Genomic DNA, 25,444 nt, shown 5'->3' on the forward strand with positions numbered 1-25,444 from the left:
ACACTGTTGGCAGCATTATCATTTGTTTTAGTCTATTTGGGCTGCTATAACAAAATACCTTTAGGTAAAGTGTGGTGGCTTATGCCCGTGATCTCAACGCTTTGGGAGGCTGAGGCAGGAGGATGACCTGAGGCCAGGCAATCAAGACCAGACTGGGCAACATAACATATAATTTACACACACACACACACACACACACACAAGCTCGGCATGGTAGTGCACACCTGTGGTCCCAGCTACTCAGGAGGCTGAGAAGTCAAGGCTGCAATGAGCCGTAATTGCACCATTGCACGCCATCCAGGTGACAAGGCAAGAACCTGTCTCAAACAACAACAACAAAATCACCCTTCGACTGGGTAACTTACAAACAACAGAAACTTACTGCTTATAGTTCTAAAGGCTGAGAAGTTCAAGATCAAAGTGCCAGCCCTAGTGAGGGCTTGCTCTGCTTCGAAGATGGTGCCTTCTTGCTGTGTTCTCACATGGTGAAAGGGGCAAAAGCACAAAAGAGACTAATGAACTCCCCTCAATCCCCTTTTATAAGGGCACAAATTCCATTCATGAAGGTGAGGCCCTCATGACCTAGTTGCCACCTGAAGGTCCCACCCACTTTTTAATACTTTGCATTGGAGATTAAGTTTCAACATGAATTTTGGAGGGGCACAAACATTCAAATCATAGCATCATCCTTCCTCACTGAATTAGTGATGGGGCCAAGATATTTGTTATGCATGCCTTAAAAGTTTAAAAACATGGTGAGTAAAGATACTTTCCAAGAAAAATGCGTTTCCCTTAAGGACTTGGATTTTACTCCCTTCCAATACTTGGTCTTCATAAACTTTATTTATGTGGGGTGTGTGACCCCTAAACATGCATGTAGTCATCTCTTTTTTTTTTTTTTTTGAGACAGTCTCACTCTGTTGCCCAGGCTGGAGTGAAGTGGCATTATCTCAGCTTACCACAACCTCCGCCTCCTAGGTTCAAGCGATTCTCCTGCCTCAGCCTCCTGAGTAGCCATGCCTGGCTAATTTTTGTATTTTTAGTAGAGACAGGGTTTCACTGTGTTGGCCAGGCTGGTCTCGAACTCCTGACCTTGTAATCCACCTACCCCGGCCTTCCAAAGTGCTGGGGTTACAGGCGTGAACCATCGTGCCCAGGCACATGTAGTCATCTCTTATACACCTACTTCATCAGCAAAAGTGATTATGAACTTGGTTGATCTTTTAGTATTCAGTAAAGTTGAGAATGGTCAAATGAAAGGGTGTAGAGGAAAAGTTTTATAAATTCAAATGTCTTATCTTATTCGAATACTTATCTAAGTATTTTATGCTGAAGTTTATAATAAAAATCAGGAATCAGATAATACAATTCTAGCAATTTTACTCTTAAAAATTCACCTGCTAATGGTGATTGGGTCTGATTCATTTACTTTGATTTTTCACAGTGTTTTGATAAAGGTTCACATTAAAGGCCTTGGGGTGATAATGTGATAAGAATGTCAAAGGAAGAGCTGGCTGGGGTGGTGTGAGAAAACCAGTGGTAAGAAAAGAAATGGAAGTAATAGGTAAGGACTAGATCAGGTAGGCCTTATAGGCCATGGTAAGGACCTGAGATTTTGTGTTGCCTTTTAAAGGTTTTGGGATCATCTCAATTTTAACTATGAAAGATCTGGCTGCTGTGAGGGGAATAGACTGTAGTGGAATAAGAGTGGAAGCATTGAGGCCAAGTAGAAAGCTACTGCAATAGGCAATGGTGGCCTGGACTACTATAGTAGCAGTAACAGTGATGCAAAGTATTTAATCCAGAATAAATATTGAAGGTAGAGGGAACAGAAATGTATTGACAATTTGTCAAGGTGGGTGGATCACTTGAGGTCGAGTTCGAGACCAACCTAGCCAATATGGTGAAACCTCATCTCTACTAAAAGTAGAAAAATTAGATGGGCGTGGTAGCGCATGCCTGTAGTTCTAGCCACTTGGGAGGCCAAGGCAGGAGAATGGCTTGAACCTGGGAGGTGGAGGTTGCAGTCAGCCCACATCATGCCATTGCACTCCAGCCTGGATGACAGAGCGAGACTCCATCTCAAAAAGAAATTTATTGACAATTGACTGTCAATAAATTGGTGTGAGAAAAACAGATTTTTGGCCTGAGCCACTGAATGAATACAGTTCACACTGGTCTCCTTGCCTAGTCTATAGGTGGTGGGCATTGCTTCATGGAGGCTATGTTGAGAGGCAGGGAGATTAGGAGGCCACTGCAGTCTTCCTGGGAAGATGAAGGGGCCTGAACCTGGGCAGAGGCTATTTCTATAGAGAGATGTTTATGAGGTAAAAATCGCCAGTTGGAATAGGTTAGAGATATTTACATAACATTGAAGATCGCTGAATCTTTTTTCCCATTAACTCCACTTATTGGTGTCTACTCAAGAGCAGGGTTACCTGAGGGCTGTTTCTGTGTAGCCCTAGAGCTAAACTAAAAATGTTTCTTACATTTTTAAAGGATGAGAGAGAGGAATATGCAACAGAAACCATACGTGGTACTCAAAACCAAAAATACTATCTAATCCTTCCCTTATCAAACCGTTTGCCTACCTCTGCCCTAGGTGTGTGTTTGTTTGTTTGAGACGGAGTTTTCGCTCTTGTTGCCCAGGCTGGAGTGCAATAGCGCGATCTGGGCTCACCGCAATCTCCGCCTCCCGGGTTCAAGCGATTCTCCTGCCTCAGCCTCTCCAGTAGCTGGGATTACAGGCATGCACCACCACACCCCGTTAATTTTGTATTTTCAGTATAGACGCGCTTTCTCCATGTTGGTCAGGCTGGTCTCAAACTCCCGACCGCAGGTGATCTGCCCCTCCTAGGCCTCCCAAACTGCTAAGATTACAGGCGTGAGCCGCCGCGCCCGGCCTAGATCAGTGGTTTTTAAAGTGTGGCTCCTAGAGCAGCAGTAGCACCATCAGCTGAGAACTTGTTAGAAGTGCAAATTCTCGGGCCTCTGTTGAATCAGAAATTTAGGGAGTGGGGCCCAACAATCTGTTTTAACAAGCCCTACAGGTGATTTCGGTGCACATTAAGGTCTGAGAACCTGCTCTAGAGAAAGTTTTGCACCCCTGCAGCATGATACATGGTGAACAATATTTATAACAGCATTGCATAGAAGAGCTCCAAGCCGGAAACACTTGCTTAGTCAGCACTAGGGCAGATAAGTAAATTGCGGCAATTACTAGTAAAATGGGAGTATTCTATAGTTTGCCTAAGGGTATGGACTGTGGAGGCAGATTGCCTGTGTTTGCATCCCAGCTCCAGTGAATAGTAGCCGCATAGTCCTGGGTAAATTACTTGACCTCTCCAAGCCTTAGTTTCCTCATCTGTAAAATCGGCATAAAAATAGCAACTACTGGCCGGGCTCGGTGGCTCAAGCCTGTAATCCCAGCACTTTGGGAGGCTGACACGGACGGATCACGAGGTCAGGAGATCGATACCATCCTGGCTAACACGGTGAAATCCCCTCTCTACGAAAAAATACATAAAACTAGCCGGGCGAGGTGGCGGGCGCCTGTAGTCCCAGCTACTCGGGAGGCTGGGGCAGGAGAATGGTGTGAACCTGGGAGGCGGAGCTTCAGTGAGCTGAGATCCGGCCACTGAACTCCAGCCTGGGCGACAGAGCGAGACTCCGTTTCAAAAAAAAAAAAAAAAAAAAAAAGCAACTACTGGCCGGGTGCGGTGCTCACGCCTGTAATCTCAGCACTTTGGGAAGCCGAGGCGGGCGGATCAGGAGGTCAGGTGTGTTCCAGACCAGCCTGGCCAACATAGTGAAACCTCGTCTCTACTAAAAATATAAAAATTAGCTGGGTGTGGTGGCACGCGCCTGTAGTCCCAGCTACTAGGGAGGCTGAGGCAGGCGAATCACTTGAACTCGGCGGGCGGAGGTTTCAGTGAGCCGAGACCATGCCATTGCACTCCAGCCTGGGCGACAGAAAGAGACTCCGTCTAAAAAACAAAAAAAGGAACTAGTTCACAGGGTTACTGTGAGCCTTAGAAGGCTGTGTAATTACAAGAATGCCTGGTATATAAGCCCAGTATATTAAAGGACAGCCAGCATGTATTTTGATGCGTTAAAGAAAAACATCAGGTTCATTTCATTAAAGTGATGGTCTGCCCAAATATTTTGCATATAACAATATCTTTAAGCAGTCTAAAGGTAAAGATATTGTAGATTTTGGAGTCCCTAATGTTGGCATTGCCTCTGCCAATATTTAAGGTATTTGACATATTGTCTTCACGTGCCAAATACCTTAAAAATGCCCTTATAGGACTGCGAAGAAAACTGATGAAATGTATATGCCTGCGTCCACCATGTTTAGTTCGAAAGCATTCATTAATGTATTTTTTTCTTTCCATTTCTTTGAACATTTTCTCAGTCTTTCATTCCAAAATTCCTGTGCTATCTCGGTATTCTCTGAAAACACTGCCAGACCTAAGATGCGAAGTGTCTTCCTTGACTACAAGATTTGGCTTGGCTTTTTCCATGAAACAAGGTCACCAGTGTCTCACCCTGGGGGCAAGTCTGGGCTTAGAGCTAGACTAGGACTGTAATCCTGATATTTCAGGCCTTTCAGCTTTAGTATGTAAAATGCTTTAGTATGTATTGATATTTAGCCATGCCTAAATTCGTAACAAGCACACAAAGAAATAGTCTTTTCCCCCTCTGTAAAGCCCACGTCATATTCTTCCTTTACTGCAGGGCCTCTTGGTGGGGCTTAAAACCTAGGATGGGTTAAATAAACAATGTAGGTGAGTTTAGTGTGCAAACAGCTGAAATCACCGGCTGCATTTTAAGCTCGTCTACAGCAGCAACCTGCAGACACCTAGTTCAGAAAGATTACTAAATTCCCTCCTTCCCATTAATAAAAGGGACCAGAGTATCAGTCTACAAAAGACACTGCGTTGCTGCGAACCAGCTCTCGCTTGCGCGATCAGGAAGAAGGGCGGCAAGGAAGAAGGGCGGCAAGCCTGGAGCCTCGGGGCAGGAGAAAGGCAGCCTGCTTGTGACGTCAAATCAGCGGACTCTTATCTTGGCTTTAGGCCGGTTCCGGTTCCCCGGCTTTCCGGGCGCGAGCGTGTGCGAGCGCGGCAGCGTACTGCGCGTGCTCCGCAGAGGGACACGGGAAGGTTGGGCCCGGTTCGGGAGGAAATGCGTGATTGGCTGACGCTGTGCTCGGGGGTTCCCTGGCCCTTTCGGCAGGGGTAAAACAATAAGAGGGGGCGGCGGCAAAGGGGGCGGGACGTCCCTGGTCCTTGTCGCTCGTCGCAGCGCCTGGCGCCCGGGAAGAGGTGGTTGTGAAGCAGACGAACTCGCGGCTCTCCGGCTTCCGAGGCTTCCGAGTTGTCGGAGGAAGGGGGCGGCGAGCAAGAAGAACCCGCCGCACCCGGTCCTCAGCGACTCTTCTGACCTCCGCGCGACGTACCCGCCGGCGCCGTTGGCTGGAGGTGTGTACGGGGGCCGGGAGGGGAGGTCGGTGTGGTGGTCGGAAAGGGACATTTTCTTCGCACTCCGCGGCGCGAGGTAATCGTCCGGTGTGTGAGCCCGGGAGCCGGAGGTGTAGCGGCAGAGACATTGTTCTTGCCGGCTCCCTACGCTGCCGTGTGTGCGTGAGAGAAGACCAGTCTTTCCTCTAGGTGAGGGGTGGGAGGCCGCCTGGGAAGGGAGGTGACCCGCGAGCGTCTTGCGTGCAGAGGGCTCCGAAGGCACAGGTGGGGTTGAGGTTTGTTGGGGATGAGGTGGCGAAGTAGGGGGGCACGCAGCAGCTCCCGAAGGCGCGCTGATGGAAGCTTAATACAGGAAGTGTGGGAGTAGGCTTTCTGGAGGGGATGTTTTAGGGTGCGTAGCCCACCGTTCCTGTTTCCGAATCGTTTTCGGCTCTTATTCCCTGTTCCTTCGGAGCGGGGAGGCCGTCGCCGCCCCGCCCGTGGGGGAGGGGAAAAGAGGTTTTGTCGGCGGAGGCAGAAGCGACGCAGATGCGAAAGTAGCGGCCTCCGGGCACCATTTCTGTGCACGGAAACAGAATCCGTGTTTGAAGGCAGCCGCCGCTTGGCTTACCCAGTACCTAGTGTTCCGTAGTCTGTGACCAACCCCCTCCTCCCCGCCACCGCGGGTTTAATCCGAACGTGTTCGGATACTGGAACTGTAACGTGCGCCTTCTTCGTCCCCCTCTCATGCAGACGATCCCTTATTTACCCGGGAATGACTTTTGAGGGATGGGTTCCCGCTTTTTGGGGGGTGGGGGGACAGAAAGGAACATAAACTTCCCTAGATTGTGTTGATTTTGTTTGTGGAATCTTATAGAATTTTCCCTGCGTCTCTAAAAGCAGATTTCTTAAGATGGCCCTGTGCCGCTTTGGGGCGAATATAGATTTTCGTCTACAATTTCCTGCATAGAACAGTTTTTTTCCCCGAGACATACTTAATGTTGTAACGGATTTGGGGTGGGGGGGTGGGAGAGTGCCTTTTCCTTCCTAACAACAACAACAAAAAAGGCACGTGCACTTTTAGCTGGAATAGTAAAGTTGTCCTTTTCTTCCCCTGTGATTGTTGTGGGATATTAACTTGGATTAAGATACTGTGGTTTTAGGTTCAAGGCTCCGTACCTTGTTCTAGTCTTTCAAACGTTAGCGTTGCAGGTACCTGGATCTAGGAACCATTAACTGCCGTTAAGAGAGCCCCGGTGTACTAGAGTGGGAGATGATGGCAATTCTTCTCCAGCTCCATATTTGGCAGTTAATATAGCCTTAGGCATGTGAACAAAGTTTCTAAGTAAACTTTTGGCCTGTTAGGATCCAGTGGTCCTTTTGATAATCCAAGATTCCTGGTCTTAGGAGATACACGGTACGAGGCGTTTGAACCTCTTAGGATTGATTTACCGTTTCTTTAGCAGTAGTTACATTTTTCTTAAATTTTTAAGATTACTCATATGGGCCTTTATGTTATGATTTAATCTTTACAAACTAACTCTGAAAAGCAGTCAAGGAATTGTAGGAATAATAAGGACCTAGAATGAATTGCTTACTAAGAGCTCAGATTGATATTCAGGGTCGAAATATTAGTAATAGTGAAAAAACATCAAGAGTGAGCCAGAATGCTTGTGGGATGGATGGGGATAAAAATTAAAAGGTAAAGAAGAAAACACGTTATTTGATAATTTCGTGGAGTAACTAACTTAACTGTTCAGTTAGCAGCTAAGCAGTTGATTTGTCAGCAGGCAACTCCTGGTTTGAAGAAAGTGTTGGCACTGCCTCTTTAGATTCTGAAAACTTCCCTTCCTTATCCTGCAAAATTATCGCTGTTTATTACCCATAATTAGGATTTAACATTTTCCCCCTAGATTGCTTTGAAGAGACTTTCCACATATTTTGAGTGAATGTGGAGACAGTGAATGAGTCCTTTTCAATGTTGATGAAAGGCAAAAACTAAAGTGTTGCGTCTGGACTTAAATTCAGTAGGATTTAATGGACAAACATGACTTAGTTACTCTCCACTGGTAGACACTTGTTTAATATCCGATAGAATAAATTGGTCCAACTCCCTAGCCTACCTTCAGAAGCAATAGAATTAGTTTCTTGACTGTTGTGTTTCCACTTACTTTTATCTTCTAATTTCCAAGTATTTTACCCTATCTTGAAACCATAGGTGTATTGAAAATGATTCTTGGGTTTTCTGTTACTGGCCTGCCGTATTCCTTTGCTTTTCACTCTTCTCAACAGTTTCACGTAAGCTAACAATTGCTTGTTTAAAATTAATTTTTGTATTGTTGGAAGAGCTGGCTGCTCTTCCAAAGCGGTTGTTCCTAACCAAAATGTAGTGAAAACATCACTAGAGTCAGGAGACCTGATTTCGAGTCCTCTTTTTTTTTTTTTACTGTAACTGGGGGACCCCAAACACCTTTCCTTAGGCTCTCTAAACATCCTTTTCTGTAAATAAAGATAATGCCCTATCTATTTTAAAGACACAAAGGAAAATAGTAGGTTACTTGTTAAACGTTACAACATAGTACAAATACATGCTTTATTTTTGTGGACAGCAAGCATTTCCATTTCTTAATGCTTGGTCACTTTTAATAGCTTCTGAGTTTCAAAACTAGCTTCTCTCAACTTCTGAGGACGACAGAAAACAAAAAAACTTTGGAGCCTGAATAAGAGATTTAGTCCATAACTTACTTTTATTATTTATTTGTACCACTATGATTCTTAGATCTTTGTGAAGCTTTCATTCAATGGTGTGCCACGAAAGATTGAAGATCATTTCTTTAAAAAGGTATAGTGTTCCTTAGATTGTTCAAGTTACTTTAAGCAAAGACCATCTGGAATTTCAGAAAGTTCCAGTATTGATATGCATTTAGCTGTTGCAAATGGATATAGTCCATGGTTCAGTTAAAATAAATAAACCTGACTAGTTTGAGCCCAGCTATGAATGAGGGACTCCAGAGGGGAAAGGGGTAAGTATCCTGTAGTGGAGATAAGCTGTGTTTTAGCACCCACATAACCTTTGGTAACACGATGTGGTAAAGAGAACTGCATCCTACTACTAGAGGTCTTATTCTTTTTATAATAACTAATATCAAGTACTTAGAACTCAGCTCACTGCAACCTCCGCCCCCTGGGTTCAAGCGATTCTCCTGCTTCAGCCTCCCTAGTTGCTGGGATTACAGGCGCCTGCCACCACACCCGGCTGACTTTTTTCTATTTTTAGTAGAGATGGGTTTCTCCATGTTGGTCAGGCTGGTCTCGAACTTCTGACCTCAGGTGATCCACCCGTCTCAGCCTCCCAAAGTGCTAGAATTACAGGCGTGAGCTACCGCGCCCGGCCTCTTTTTCCTTTTGTAGTTTCTGGTACATACAGAGTAGCCATAAAATAAATGTTGAAATGAATTTATTTTGTCTAACCCATTGACTCAGCTTGTGGATGGGAATGAATGAAGTAAGACAAAGGCCCAGAGAATGAAATTGCAGAGAATAATAACAGGTGATTAAAATATTTGGATGGAATTTGATACAGGAATGAGAAAGTATATAGTAGAAGATGAATTTGAAAGGTTGGTTATGACATTGAATGTCAGACTGGATTTCTGTATAGGGCCTTAGATGCCAAACTGAATGCAGGTGTTTGGATTTTACTCTGTACTACACATGATACAAGGGCTTGAACGACTTTTGAAGAATAACTAAAAGGTCTGAACAGTGGGAGTGTAAAAGAGGGCACAAATTCCAGCTTCTGAGTTGTAAGGATTTCACAGTTTGGCAAAGCTAAAGGAGGGGAGAAAATCATGACTGAGCTTTCAAGTTGAGAAGATTATGACACTTTTAACAGAAATAAGGAAATAGCTTTCTTTGGTGCATGTGTGTGTTGGGACATATGTAGGTCATGTCTAGGTATTCAGTATGTGGTGACGAATGTAAAATTTGAACTTCTGGTGTAGACTAGATACACATTTAGGTAGACATGAGACCGGAAGCTGAAATTGCCAGGTTAGAAGACAGAACCTTGAAAACTTCTGCGTTTTGATGAGAAGGAAAATTTGCCTTATAGAACTCTAGAAGAGTTAGGAGGAGGTAGTCAACATTGATAATGCAGATGGGTGGAGGACTGAGAAGTCATTCATTGTTGAGAAGAATTGTGATGTTTCCAGAGCTGAGTTATAATTTGAGAGGGGAATAGAGAGAAGCTGAAGACAGGTGTACAATTAGTAACTTAGGGCAGAGTATGATCAATAAACTGCCATGATAAAGGCCAAAAGTACTTTAAGAGTTAATAGCAAAGAGTTATATTCTGTTGAGGAATTCAGTGGAAGTAGAAAGATTTTCAAGGGGATAGGATTTCCGCTGGGCCCAGATAAATTCATAGGGTTTCAGTCATTGCAGATAGGAAGGTGTGGGATGAGTATTGGAGAAGTCAAAAGTCCTGCTTCTTGTTAACAGACTTTTAGGATCTTAGGTAGTGTTGGAATGGCCTAATTATATTTTTTTGGATCTATGAACTCCCTTACTATGTTTGTGCCAAATCATTCAGTTAGTCTCTGGAATACCTGTACTGACTGACTACTTGTTAAGTAGCTCTATTTGACATTTGGACAACTCACGTTATTTTTGAGTTATGTTGAACCCAAATCTACCTTCTTATAATTTCCATTCACTATATTCAATTAGAATTTTCAACTCATTTTAGATATTACATCTAAATTAATGTAGCCTGAGATTGATTGTTTTGGAGACAGCCCCATTATACTAGTGATTCACTAAACTTTAAATGGTAAACAAAAAACCTAAATGTTTCTTACCTAAAAGGTGACATTTTAATCAAAGTTTGAGGAAAGGAGAGTGATAACTTTGGGTTTTTTTTTTTCCCATTATTTTGAAACTGAGGAAATATAAATACATTGTAGGATAATGAAGCTTAATGTGACTTTCTTTTGTAATCTGAATGTATGTCTACCAGTTCTCCACTCCCTCTCATTGTATATTATTTACAATGTTCCACTCCTTCTCAATGTGTATTATTAACAGATTCAGAAAATACAGGTGACAAAGAGCAATTTTCTGTGAGAGCTGACGTACATGTGCTTCAGGAATTAGTCTAGGCAAATGCAGAGGAAACGTTTTAAGAAACAGGAATGAATAAAATATTCTGATGAAGATTCACAGGGATTTTAGGTGCAGTAGGCAGAGTTGGAGAGTAGAATGCCTCTAAACTATACTGGATAATGTTTTCGGGTTCTGTTTTTTTTTGAGACAGTTTCACTCTTACTGCCCAGGCTGAAGTGCAATGGTGTGATCTCTGCTCACTGCAACCTTTGCTTCTGGGTTCAAGCAATTCTACTGCCTCCGCCTCCTGAGTAACTGGGACTCCAGGCACGTGCCACCATGCCCGGCTAATTTTTTGTATTTTTAGTAGAGACGAGGTTTCACTGTGTTAACCAGGATGATCTCGATCTCCTTACCTCGTGATCCGCCTGCCTTGGCCTTCCAAAGTGCTGGGAAGTAGGCATGAGCCACTGTACCCGGGCTTAGATTATGTTTTCATTTGAACAAGTAAAAGACGGATTTGTTCATGAGAGAGCTTTGTCTGTGTATAGAGCTAATGTAACAGAGAAAATCTTACATTCTGCATTCCTGTGTGAGATTCTCCACATTTTCAGGTGTCATTGGAACAAGTGGGGTGTGATACATTGTATTTCACTTTTTCTAAAAAGATTGTTAGGTGAGGCTAACAACCACTTTATTGAAGATGGTGATTATCTTTGAAGGTGCTGATCTAACAAACTTTCTGAGGATTTCTTTTTGTGTATAAGTATCCTTTAATCTTGCCTTTTTTTTTTTTTTTTTTTTTTTTTTTTTTTTTTAAAACAGGGTCTCACTCCTGTTACCCAGGTTTGAGTGCGGTGGTGCCATCTTGACTCACTGCAGCCTCGACTTCCTGGGCTTAGGCATTCCTCCCACCTCAGCTTCCTGAGTAGCTGGAGCTACACTTGTGCACTACCACGCCTGGCTAATTTTTTGTATTTTTTAGTAGAGACGGGGTTTTGCCATGTTGCCTGGGCTGGTCTCAAACACCTGAGCTCAAGCGATTCACCCACATCGACCTCCCAAAATATTGGGGTTACAGGTGTGAACCACTGCACCAGGCCTCCTTGGCTGTCTTTATAGAACTGTGTAGTCTTGTAGGCTTGGCGAGGGATTGCTTCTCAATTTGTAAATTAGGAAATCGAGATCCAGTAAGGTCATGACTTTTTCATGGCCATAGATAGATAAGATAGTCGAAACCTTTTACTCACTCCCATGTTCAGAATTTTGTTTCATTTTGTTAACTTTTTTTAAGAAATGGAAGGTCCCAGATCTAGAAATGGATTACCTGTAAGGTGCTTTGCTATGAAGAATAAAAATGGCACAATTCTTTCTTCTTGTAATCACTTTATTCTGAATGTGTAATTTGACTTTTTTCCTTTTTCTCAACCTTCTTACATACACTGACGGTGCATGAATTATAAACGTGAACTTTATATTACTTACTCAATTTTCATAGTCTTATTTCCTGCAACTACCCAAACGTTTGATGGTTGATCTCTAGTAATCATTTTCTGCTTGATTTCTATCAATTATATTTTGGCTCTCTAAATTCTGAGTCGCTTCAAATCGGAGTTAATGGTTAAAGAAGTAACTGATGTAATTAGTTGAAACACTGTTCTCTCACTAAGTCTTGATTTTGTTTTACCATTCCTGTGGGAGCCTCCTCTGCACCTTAAAAGCTCGGCTTTCTATATAACCTGTTATATATGCCTGTTTGTTTAGATTTTACCAGATTAGCATTGCCTTACTTATATGCCATTTGAAGTTAACTTTTCAAGTTACTGCCTTCCAATATTTCTAATAAGTATTAATTTATTGAGTATCGATAAATCAAATATTCTACTGCCTTTTCCTGTCTCTCTGTTCTAAATTGATGATATCTTGGCCATTATACTTCATTGACCATGTAGATAGTGGGCAAATTGAAGCTTTTTTTGAACCTTGTTACACCAAGTCTTTAGAGCATTTTGACCTGTGATACTGGTATTTGTATTCTGTACCATTTTATTTTGGTTTGAGAAACAAATATGTAAGTGACAAAAATGATAGATAGTATGTACTCTATGAATATGGTGGGAAATTTGGGATAAATGACAACAGTGTTCCTGTAGAAAATCCGGAAATCTAGAGAGAAGAAAACAATAATCCCCAAACCTGGAAATTCCTAATAGTATTTCTGTCACTGTCAATTTAAAGAAAACTATTTTGTGCATAGTTATTTTGTCCAGAGAGTAATGTAGTATTTTCCCGTGTGTTAGTATTATTTTACCATCAATTTTTATGGTGTTAAAATACATATAATTTCCATATTTTAGTTACCTTGTTAAATTTTACTTGGTAAGTCTACTGTTCTTTACCCACCCTCATTATTCAAAATAAAAATGTTAAGTTGCTTAGCTCTGTGTGTGTGTGTGTGTTTGAGATAGGTCTCGTTCTGCCAGCCAGGCTGCAGTGCAGTATCCTGATCAAAGCTCACTGCACCCTAGACCTCCTGGGCTCAAGCAATCCTCCCAAGTAGCTGGGACCACAAGTGTGCACCACCGTACCTGGCTAATTTTAGATGGGGTTTTGCCTTGTTGACCAGGCTGGTCTCCTAAGCTCAAGCAGTCTCAAGCACTTCGACCTCCCAAAGTGCTAGGATTACAGGCATGAGCCACAGCCCAGTGCTTTGTTACTTTAAATGTAGCATATGAGTCCTTTTTGCGTTAGGGTTGTTACCCTTATTGGGAGTTTTCAGTTTTCTGGAATATCAGTGGCACCTGAAATGGCAGTTTTTGGATCCGCTCTTTGTGAATTAACTATTTTTGAAAGCAGGTGAAGCATTATGGAAAATTTTAAACAGATTTGGGGATTTTTGTAAATCAAGTTTGAGGGTTTCAGAAAGACAGAGGAGGGAAAGTTAGTTGGAAAGGAAGAAACAAGGAACCTAAAAACATAATGTAAAAGTTGAATTGTGAGTCACTAGAATTATGTAAAGCTACACTTTTTATTTGTAAGCTCTACTATAGTTGGTATTTGATTTTTATTAAAAATAGTATCACAATTTTAATGACTGTGATGCAGGACTGTCTCTGAAATTGTTTTAGTTATTTAAAGTAAACACACATGGAAATTTGTTTTTTATTTTTAATTTTTTTGTATAGAGATGGGATCTCTCTGTTGGCCAGGCTGGTCTTGAATTCCTGGCCTGGAGCTTTCCTCCCACCTCCGCCTCCCAAAGTGCTGGGATTACAGGTGTGAGCCACTGTGCCAGCCTGCAGTGTTTTCTTGTCTTTCTTTGTTTGTTTTGAGATAGTCTCGCTCTGTTGCCCAGGCTGGAGTGTGATCTCAGCTCATTGCAACCTTTGTCCCCCAGGTTAAAGTGATTCTTGTGCCTCAGCCTCCTGAGTAGCTGAGATTACAGGTGTGTGCCACCATGTTCAGCCAATTTTGTTTTATTTTTAGTAGAGACAGGGTTTCACTATCTTGGTCATGCTGGTCCCGAACTCCTGACCTCAAATGATCCTCCTGGCTCAACCTGAAGTTTAAGCAGGAATTAATCAGTCTGTTTATTTATTGAGATGGTGCCTCACTGTGTTGCCCAGGCTGGAGTGCAGAGGCATGATCTTGGCCCACTACAACTTCTGCCTCCTGGGATCAAGCGATTATCCTGCCTTAGCTTCCCAAGTAGCTGGGACTACAGGCGCTGACTACCACGCCTGGCTAATTTTAGTATTTTAATGGAGACAGGGTTTTACCATTTTGGCGAGACTGGTCTCAAACTTCTGACCTCAGACAATCCGCCCACCTTGGCCTCCTAAAATGCTGGGATTACAGGCGGGAGCCACTGTACCTGGCTAAGCAGGAATTTAAACTGCATCCTGATTTACCCAATAGATACACACTTAGCTATTATGATTTTTTGTTTGTTTGTTTGTTTTAGTACTTTTAAGTGTAATAGGTCTTTTGAAAATAAAACAGGTGGCTGGGCACGGTGGCTCACGCCTGTAATCCCAGCACGTTGGGAGGCTGAGGCGGGTGGATCACGAGGTCAGGAGTTCAAGACTAGTCTGGCTAACATGGTGAAACCCTATCTCTACTAATAATACAAAAATTAGCCAGGTGTGGTGGCACGTGCCTGTGGTCTCAGCTACTTGGGAGGCTGAGGCAAGAGAATTGTTTGAACCCGGGAAGCAGAGGTTGCAGTGAGCCAAGATTGTACCACTGGACTCCAGCCTGGGCAACAGAACAAGACTCCATCTCAAAATAAAATAAAAGAGGTTATATTTCACATTTTTCTCTCCTCCTAATCTCCAATTTCTAATGTTATAATTTTGACTGTTCTGGGGACTATATTCTTAACAGTAATTGCTGAGAAGTTTTGTTTGTGGCTCACACCTGTAATCCCAGCACTTCAGGAGGCTGAAGTGGGAGGATCTGGGGACTATATTCTTACAGCAAATGATGAGAAGTTTTGTTTGTGGCTCACACCTGTAATCCCAGCACTTCAGGAGGCTGAAGTGGGAGGATCTGGGGACTATATTCTTACAGCAAATGATGAGAAGTTTTGTTTGTGGCTCACACCTGTAATCCCAGCACTTCGGGAGGCTGAAGTGGGAGAATCACTTGAGGCCAGGAGTTTGAGACCAGTCAGGGCATTATAGCAAGACCTCGTCTCTGCTAAAAATAAAAGTTAAAAAATTTTAAAAAATTAGCCAGGTATGGTGGTGCGTGCTTATAGTCCCAGCTTCTCAGGAGATTGAGGTGGGAGGATCGCTTGAGCCTGAGCCTGAGCCTGGCAGTTGAGGCTGTAGTGAGCCATGATTGTACCACTACACTCCAGCCTAGGTGACAGATGAGACCCTGTCTCACAAGACAAAAAAGAAATTGTATTTATTTCGTGCTAGTTGTTCTTGTAGGTTTTAACTTTGAGGCACATTATCATAGCACCAGTTTTTGCTTGTTTATATTTCTTGACAGACTATAAACTCCTCGAGGGTTAGAATCTTACCTTGTTCACCAGAGATTTCATTTATTATAAACAGCATCTCATGTAGTTAGATGCTTAATTAGTGGAAAGAAAGATTAGAGAGACATAATATCAAAGGTAAAAAATGATTATCTCTAAGTACTGAAGTTATAGGTGGTGATTAATCCTTGTTACTATTTTGAAAATGGTGAAATTAATTCCCAGAAGGAAAGAGAATACAAAAACACAAGTCATGGCGCTTTGCCATAAGTGTTATCTCTGAGTCTTAACTTGTGCCCTCTGTCTTTCTTCCTAGGATAAAACCACTGCAATCCAGGAATGTAGTAGATTTTGGTCCCCAAAGGAAAAAGGCACTGTGAATAGAAGGACTTATACTTAGTCTGAGGCAGCATTGGACCCCTTGGGAATAAGAAATAACAAAGATGCTATTTTCCTGTCCTGAAGGGTAGGGAAATCAAGAAAGAGAGACAAAGGGAGACACAAATGTTGGAGGTTACCTTATGGATAGTAGTTAGGAATGTATTGTTTTGCTGTTTGTTGTAAGTTACTTTTTTAATAGTGGCATTAATTTTGGTCCCATTTGTGTGGCTAAGAAAATTTATTTCAGGTTAGTCTGATGGTAGTGAGTTATCAGAACTTATTAACATTAGTGTCACTAATTGGTATACAACTCCCCACTGCTAAATTTGGCTAAAAAGAAAATTTATTTCATGGTGGTTGATGACAAAGATGACTTTTTAATAGTTATTCTTGTGTTTGCTCCCTTAGCATTTGACATTGTGCAGCAAAGAAATGGTTATGGAGAAGCCCAGTCCGCTGCTTGTAGGGCGGGAGTTTGTGAGGCAGTATTATACTTTGCTGAATAAAGCTCCAGAATATTTACACAGGTAAATTTTAAACAAATAATTTGGTATTGTTATCTATTTTTTTTCTTGGATATTACTACATATATTTTGCATTTCCTGTCTCATTATCTGACAGTATGTTTGTAAACATGTCTAAACTGTATTCAATATTTTATTCATTTGATGGCAGAAAGTGTTTTTGACTGCAACTCACAGTAACAAAAACACTTTATGTCATATTCTAGTACATAACACATTCATATATATATATGCACATACTTACATGTACTCTAGTATTTTACTTTTAGAGTCATGGTCTTGCTCTGTCACTCAGGCTGGAGTGCAGTGATGTGATTATAGCCCTCTGTGGCGTCAAACTCTTGGCCTCAAGCGATCCTCCCAGCTTGCAGCTTGCCTTCCCAAAGCACTGGGATTACAGGCATGAGCCACCAAGCCCAACCTTTATTTCATTAAAAAAACCAAAAAAACAAAAAAAGCCTTTTGGGGTGGGTGGTGGAGAACTATATAAAGTTTACACGAGACTGGACGCAGCGCCTCACACATGCAATCCCAACACTTTGGGAGGCTGAGGCAGGTGGATCACTTGAGGTCAGGAGTTTGAGACCAGCCTGGCCAACATGGTGAAGCCCCGTCTCTACTGAAAATACGAAAGTTAGCTGGGCGTGGTGGCAGGCGCCTGTAGTTCTAGCTACTCAGGAGGCTGAGTCGGGAGAATTGCTTGAACCTGGGAGGTGGAAGCTGCAGAGAGCGGAGATTGTGCCACTGCACTCCAGCCTGGGTGACAGAGTGAGGCTTCATCTCAAAAAAAAAAAAAAAAAACCATATCTTGGGTTTGACCGTTTGACCAACTAATGGGTTCCAATATGCAATTTGAAATCAGCAGCTTAAATCTTTTTTTTTAAAGTTATCCCAAACAGTGTCGGGGAATGGATCAGTTAAATGATTATACTGTGAAAATTTGTATTTCTTCTAATCTGTAAAATAGTATTCCTTTGTAAAACAGCAGCAATAACCTTATTTACTGTTTTAACAAGAGGTAGACATCTGTAGGCTTGTTTTTTCCAGAGATCAAAGTGAAATTGATTTATATTGTGGGTAGTATTTAATTTTTGTTCTTGATGTATCTTAGCAAGTAGAAGATAGGTGAAACTCTTACAAGAGTTACACTTTGTAAGTATTGCAGAACACACTGGCCAAATGGGTTAAGGATAAATATATTACCACTTCCCGTGAGAAAGGCTGTTTAAAAGACTTAAATTCCTTTATCTGTAGGTCATCTTAATGAGCATTTCAGTAGCAATTTGTCTTGCTCTTTTGAACATACATGTAATCTGTTTTATTCAAGAAGGCATTTTTATATTTACTGTTTGCTAGACTCTAATTACTTTACATATGTATATTATCTCATGTATTCCTTATGACAGTCTTTTTTTTTTTTTTTTGAGACGGAGTCTCGCTCTGTCATCCAGGCTGGAGTGCAGTGGCTTGATCTCAGCTCACTGCAAGCTCCGCCTCCTGGGTTCACGCCATTCTCCTGCCTCAGCCTCCCGAGTAGCTGGGACTACAGGCACCGGCCACCACGCCCGGCTAATTTTTTTAATATTTTTAGTAGAGACGGGATTTCACTGTGTTAACCGGGATGGTCTCGATCTCCTGACCTCGTGATCCGCCCGTCTCAGCCTCCCAACGTGCTGGGATTACAGGCATGAGCCACCGCGCCCAGCCTCCTTATGACAGTCTTAAAGTGAAGTTACTTTTATTAGCTCTTTATCTATTAGACAGTTGAGGTTAGTAATTCATCTAGGATCACTCAATAAGTAAACAAGCTAACCATAGCCAATATTCAGGCCCAGTTCTGAGTAGTGTCCCCAACCACTTTATTATAATGTAGTATATATAAAGTGTAACTAACATGTATCTTCCCCGCAAATAAATGTAAAATGAATAACTGTGTCTTTCTCTAATTGTAAAAGTAAAGATGTTTTTGATGACAGTGTATGTGAGGGAGTTTGGGGGAAGATATAGAATTAATAGGGCCCTTTGATATCTGAAATTTGGTCTTTTCATGATACAGGGTTTTTTGTTTTCTTTAGTGACCAAAAAAAAAAAAAATTAAAACAATAAGGCCCTACACCATCATGTTTAAACAGTAACAGACTTGTTTTAGACCTAGCTTATTTGACCAATTTCTTTCTTAATGAAAATTCAAGTTGTTATAATTTTCTACTTGTGATAAGCAACACTAATACATATCCTGAAACATGCATTATTTGTGTACGTTGCTAGTTAGTTATTTTCTTAGATACTTTCCTGGAAGAATTAATGCATCAAAGAGATATGATCATTCTGAGACTTTTCATGTGTATACACACAGATACACACACAGCCAAACTGTTCTATAGGAAAGATGCCAGTAGTACATGAGAGAAGAGAGTGTAAATTTAATAGTAAGAGTAGTGGCTAAAAGCATGGACTCTCAAGTTAGACTAGGTTCTTATCTTGGGTGCCCCACTTGATAGGTATATTACCTTAGGGGAGTTAATTTAACCTCTTCTGAACCGCAGCTTGTTTATTTAGATAATAGTACTTCATGAGATTGTTAAGAAAATTAAGTCAGTCAGTACACATAATACACTAAAAACATTGCTTAGCATAAAGGAAGCTCTTAAATGTTTTATTACTATAGGAGTTGCGTTTTCTTTGTGAAAAAATTAACTTCACGTCTTTGAGCTTAATTTAGAAAGATTCTAATTCTAATTGCTTTGGATAATGCCAATAAAAGACTAATTTACACATACTTAGGAACAGTACAAAAATATTAAAAAATTAGATGCTGAAGTAATTTTGGATTTTAGACTTTATCTCTGAATTGTTTCAGTTATTTTAAATCTAAACAGTTTAAGCCTTTAGAATTAGTAATCATTTGGAGATCTGAATATAGTATTAAACTGTGATTCCCAAACAAATCTAGATAGCTGAATCTTTGTATCTGAAGAGAAAAACAGGGTCGGTTACTATAGCATCTGTATTTAGAATGTACTAAATAGTCAAAAATATCCGATTTTTCCACTTAACAAAAAACATATGTGATAAGAATTAGATATGAGTATCTAATGATTGTCTACGTACTGTGCCAGATAAACTAAGAGCATTCTATGTGCATTACTCATTTAATCCTTACAACGACCCTGTGTAGTAGTTCCTGTTCCTGTTTTATAACCAAGGAAACTGAACTTAAAGACCTTAAGTAATTTACCTGTCCAAGATTACACAACTAGTGACAGAGCCGGATCCGGAACCTAGTCTATGACACCAGAATTCTACTGCCTCTTAGGCTTCTCTTGACAATTCAGTGTTAATCATTAATTATGGTTTTGCAGGTTTTATGGCAGGAATTCTTCCTATGTTCATGGTGGAGTAGATGCTAGTGGAAAGCCCCAGGAAGCTGTTTATGGCCAAAATGTAAGTATCAATTTCATATATAGTTTAGAAATGTTGTGTTAAGACAGAGATTTTTAAAAATAGCCTTCTTATGTCCATGGATTTTTTTTTTCAATATGATTGTTATTGGTAACTGAAATTTATGTTTGACAGTAATTGTCAACATAAATTGTCAGTAGTTGTTCAGTTTAACAATAATTGTGAGACATGCTTTGAGTTCTTAAACATCATTTTTGTGTGAAACGTGGTGTTACACTGCGATGGCTACAAAGAAGAGAACAGTATGTTTTATCTCATTGATGTATTTTATATAGCAGATAGTTAAGACAGTGTATTAAGTTTATACAAATCTGAGCTAAACCCTATGCTATAGGAATGCCCAGAAACATATGTTTCCTATGACCTAACAGGGAAGGAAGACTTTGTGTAGAGGATGTGAGACCATAAGATTTGGCCTTACCAAATAAAGAATTACAAGTAGACAAAAAATAGCATCAGCAAACACACAGTAAAATTATGTGTAAGTTCAAGGAGCAGACAACATATGAGAATGACTAAATACTTATTACAGAAAAGTGGGAGACAGCTGTATAAAGCCAGATTACTGCACAATATCAGAGAGCTATTGTGATTTCTTCTTTAGGAGCATCAGTCTGGCAGTGATGCATAGCATGGTCAGTGGATTCAGTTCAGTCAGGAAGATTAAGTAGTTAATACTGTGGAGTTGTAAGGAAATCAGTGAGGGCAGGTAATAGTATTGTGTAGGTAATGCAGTATTACAAGAGTTTATATTTTTCCCTCCCTCCCTAATAAAGGATATACACCACAAAGTGTTATCTCTGAACTTCAGTGAATGTCATACTAAAATTCGTCATGTGGATGCTCATGCAACCTTGAGTGATGGAGTAGTTGTCCAGGTCATGGGTTTGCTGTCTAACAGTGGACAACCAGAAAGGAAGTTTATGCAAACCTTTGTTCTGGCTCCTGAAGTAAGTTTCTCATTTCATTTAGTTTTCATTTATATGGTTGAATTTGGCTGTTGCTAGTTGGTTTGAAGTGTCCAAGGGTTTCTAATAAATTTAGATTTGCATACTGCTATTTTTGAAGAAGTTGTGTTTGACCTGTTGTTTGAGTGAGTGAGTGTGTGTGTGTGTACATATGCTTTGACTATTTGGAATTATAAGTCAAATACTGATATAAGCTTGTAAATGGATGATTAAGATTACATTAATACAAAAACTATATTGGTATATTTGAAAGGTTACATTTGAAAACAAAATAGAAAAGTTCTGTTGATTTCTTTTCTATTAAATAGCTGTTTCTTGAGTTCTAGGTTGGTGCAAAAGTAATGGCGAGTTTTACTGTTGTATTTTTTTGAGTGACCTTTTTATTTTATATAAACATCATAGCATGTTCAGCATTGGAAAATTATATTAAGTCCAGATTTCCAGTATTAAAATGAGAAATTGTGTATGCCATGTAATTTGCTTTTTTATATAATACCAGATTTCTGGGTATTTATGGAATAAATGTTGTTTCCTATAGGGATCTGTTCCAAATAAATTTTATGTTCACAATGATATGTTTCGTTATGAAGATGAAGTGTTTGGTGATTCTGAGCCTGAACTTGATGAAGGTGAGGTTACTTTGAAGATACGAAGATAGAAGGGTTCTGTTGGTACTCTTTATAGACTATTTTCTATAAGTATGACATTTATGGAAATTTGCTTCTTTATTGTAACTGAGTCAAACATCTTTTTTTGTGGTTTTGTTGTTGTTGTCATTGTTATAAAAAGATGTCCATTGTTTGAGATTATACAAAATTTGGATGTCAAGAAAAAAGGTTTCCCTCAGTCTCATCCTCTGTAGATAACCAAGTTTGGTACCTATTGGAGAAGGTTTTTGGATTCTATTCATAGCAGCATGTATTTTTATAAATGTGGAATTACACTGACTTAAAGCTTCCTTTTTTTTTTAATGTAGTATGTCTTTGTTGGCTGTCTACATTGTGGCTATGCCATAATTATTTAATTGATCTTCCATTGATGTACAGTGGTTAGTTTCTTTATCATTATTGGTCTATTAAATAGATGTGACGAAGGAAGCTAAATTGTGGCTTTAATATAATTTTTTTCCTTTTACGAAAATTTTTTTTTTTTCTAATAGAGTACAACAAATATTAAACTTCATCCTTGCTCTCCAGTTTTTGAGAGAACAGAGGATATTGCAGTTGAATGCCTTTGTTAAAAAAACAAAAAAAATTTTTTGGGGGCTGAGCAAGGTGGCTCACACCCAGAATCCCAGTGTTTTGGAAGGCCAAGGTGGGTGGATCACTTGAGACCAGGAGTTTGGGACCAGCCTGGCCAACACAGTGAAAACCCTATCTCTACTTTAAAAAAAAAAAAAAAAAAAAAAATTTAGCTGGGCGTGATGGCGCATACCTGTAACCCCAGCTACTCAAGAGGCTAAGGCCAGAGAATCGTTTGAACCCGGAAGGCGGAGGTTGCAGTGAGCCAAGATCACACCACTGCACTCCAGCCTGGGCAACAGAGCAAGACTCCATCTCAAAAAAAGAAAGAAAGAAAGAAAATTGTCAAATTTTCTTTTTTACTATCATACCACTTCCTTAAACATGTGAAAAATATGTTCATTAGAAATTGTGAAGCCTCTTTAAAAAAGATGTGCTGTTTTATGTATTGTCAGAATCAGAAGATGAAGTAGAAGAGGAGCAAGAAGAAAGACAACCATCTCCTGAACCTGTACAAGAAAATGCTAACAGTGGTTACTATGAAGCTCACCCTGTGACGTAAGAATAGTATTTGCAAGGTTAAATTTGGTCTGAACTATGTCAGCAAGGTGGTTTTTGTTCCTAGAATTATCGTTGGAAGTAAATTCTCGGTAAAGTCACCTATTAGGTCAGTATTTGAGTACCTATTGTATATATGCAAATTTGGAAAGAATTGTTTTATTTAATCCAAAAATTGAACATGCCTTGCACCAAAATAGTGGTTCCTTACTGATAATGTGGAGTGTTTAAGACAACACAGAGTAAGCATTTTATTTTTATAAAAGATAGGTTTATAGTTAGCATTAAACATTCTTAGTAATTCAGTTTTAAAATGGTGGGGTTAAGGAACTGCTACTTGAGAGTATTATTCCTTCTGTTTTATAGTTCTTTTTGGAATTTTGCTTTGAATACTTTGTAGATCTAGAACAGGTTATTGGCATATAACTAGTTACACCTATTGGATTAGAGAGAAATTGAATTTTGTCTTGAACTCCCACTAAAAAGTGAACTAAATATTTTATTGTAGTAATGGCATAGAGGAGCCTTTGGAAGAATCCTCTCATGAACCTGAACCTGAGACAGAATCTGAAACAAAGACTGAAGAGCTGAAACCACAAGTGGAGGAGAAGAACTTAGAAGAATTAGAGGAGAAATCTACTACTCCTCCTCCGGCAGAACCTGTTTCTCTGCCACAAGAACCACCAAAGGTTAGATCAAAGAACTCTTTAGACTTACAACATCACATGTTCAAATTTGGTGCTGTTAATGAAGTATGACCTTTCTCTATTATGTTAAATTGTTTAGTAAATTACTTTATGTATATGAAAGAAGCTGTGGGGTTTTTTTTTTTGTTATCTGAAAAAATGTTATTGTTTCCCTGCCCCGCAAAATACCCCCTAAGACTGAAATTTATAACTTAAGATGAATCCTTCCTTGTGTGTATGCATTGTTTAGTAGCTTAAATGAAATTATTTGGATCCATGTATAGAGCTGTCAGTTGTTCTTTCATTCTGTATTAAATTCTCTGAGCACAGATGCACCAGGAATCATGCAGTTTCCCAACTTAAACAAGTTGGTCTGTAATTAAAAGAAGAGATACCTGTTGTTTGTGGTTTAAATGGGATCAGTTTCCTTTCTACACCAATTAAACTATCTTGGAAAGATGAGTGACATCCTTAGTGTATCATGTAAGCCTACCTGAAACTTCTTTTATCTTTCTTCAAAGCCAAAGGTTAAAGTATATTTGGGTAGTGATAGGAGGAGATTCTTTGTTCAATTTGTGAATGTCAGAGTTTCCAGCTAATACTCTCTTCTTTCCTATCCTTCCCTCTCCCCTTAACACCATCACACACCCTATCTTACCCCCAAAGGGGAAATAAATTGTTTCTGTTAGGTTCGGGCTTTTCTAGCATGTTTGTTAGTGGTTTTGTTTGCCACTTGCTCATCTACTTAGAGTACGTAGGAACTTGCTTGTGGTTTTATTTACTAGTCAGACAAAACAGTTACAAATAAGCTTGCATAATGAGATTTTGAAAGCTGGCACATAGACTGGCATGTGTCTGTGTGCCTTTCTTTTAGGAGTCTTCCAATATAGAGCAATAGTTTAGAAATGAAAAGAAAATATATATTTGGAAGTTTCCCTATAGGAATGTTGGTGGTTTTCCATGATTAGTAGTCTAGGTTTGTTGCATTTCCTGCAGGCTTTCTCCTGGGCTTCAGTGACCAGTAAAAACCTGCCTCCTAGTGGTACTGTTTCTTCCTCTGGAATTCCACCCCATGTTAAAGCACCAGTCTCACAGGTAACCAATCTGTGAACACATTGGATTGTATCCTTGTTACATTGCCAAATGCTTATTTTTTAAGTACTTTTAAAAATGAGTCAATCAGAAATTATGGATTAAATATACAAAAAACTTGTATTGTATGTCAGTGCACCCACTTTAAATGTCAGATCTCCATTCATCATCTACATAGGTGGTATTTGGGGTTTGGGTGTGTGAAATACAGATTAAGTTGGTTTTTACCAATATATAATATTGTCATTTAAAAGGCTTCTTAAAATAACAAAAAGAATGTTCCTTTTTCAAAAGCTTCAAATTCTATTTAGCAAAAATATTTTAGGTAAGAAATTTGGAGAGGCACAAAGTAGTGTGGCGTACTAAAGAATCGTTTTTTTTTTTTAAACAAACAAAAAAAACCAGGAAACTTTTTAACATACGCTGCCTAAGCTCTCGCTGTGTAAGTGGTTCACACCACTTAATTGAAGCCTGTACCAACTTATGACTGTAGTGTTCACCTTAACTGATCATTCTAGTATTCTGCTTTTTGTCTGTTTGTCATCTTACCCATTTCAGAGCTTTCAAAAATGTGAAAATAAGACACTGCCTACCTAAGAAGTTTGTTAGATTTAGTTTAGAATGAACTAAATTATAATTAAGTTTATCAGCATATAAAGGGTGTCCAATTTTTTCCCTACATTTTGCATTAAGCTTCATTCCACTAGAAAATTTATGTTTAAAACGTTAGTGTATAAATATATCTTTTATACATTCTAAACAGTGAAATTTTGAGGTTTTAAAAGTAATTTTTGGTGGTTCTGGTGTGGGGACAGGTAATCAGCTACATAAAAGTAGAATACGCCCATAATAACTTTTTTTTTTTTTTTTCCATTTGGATATTCAGGAAATACATGGTTACCCTTATGTAAGATGGTCACCCAGAGTTCCATCTTAACAGAGGAAGTTAGTTTGTGCAGTATTGTTTGTAC

The 25,444-nt window shown here is 40.0% G+C and overlaps 1 protein-coding gene across 6 annotated transcripts in view; it reads left to right on the forward strand.

Annotated features, from left to right (window-relative positions):
- Nucleotides 1-25,444, forward strand: part of G3BP2 (G3BP stress granule assembly factor 2) — an 85,219-nt gene that overhangs the window by 49,567 nt on the left and 10,208 nt on the right. Inside the window, exons 1-8 of one of the 6 annotated variants that reach the window (XM_074039862.1) lie at nucleotides 5,279-5,562; nucleotides 16,351-16,469; nucleotides 19,829-19,910; nucleotides 20,705-20,878; nucleotides 21,435-21,525; nucleotides 22,593-22,695; nucleotides 23,204-23,384; nucleotides 24,378-24,476. In XM_074039862.1, coding sequence (XP_073895963.1) covers nucleotides 16,375-16,469; nucleotides 19,829-19,910; nucleotides 20,705-20,878; nucleotides 21,435-21,525; nucleotides 22,593-22,695; nucleotides 23,204-23,384; nucleotides 24,378-24,476 — 825 coding nt within the window. In that variant the 5' untranslated portion in view covers nucleotides 5,279-5,562; nucleotides 16,351-16,374. Of the gene's footprint in view, nucleotides 1-5,278; nucleotides 5,563-16,350; nucleotides 16,470-19,828; nucleotides 19,911-20,704; nucleotides 20,879-21,434; nucleotides 21,526-22,592; nucleotides 22,696-23,203; nucleotides 23,385-24,377; nucleotides 24,477-25,444 lie in introns of those variants that run through there. The other 5 variants (XM_005555036.4, XM_074039861.1, XM_074039863.1 and 2 more) reach the window with 5 other exon arrangements.

The sequence above is a fragment of the Macaca fascicularis genome, chromosome 5, assembly GCF_037993035.2.
Source record: "Macaca fascicularis isolate 582-1 chromosome 5, T2T-MFA8v1.1".
Lineage (NCBI taxonomy): Eukaryota > Metazoa > Chordata > Mammalia > Primates > Cercopithecidae > Macaca > Macaca fascicularis.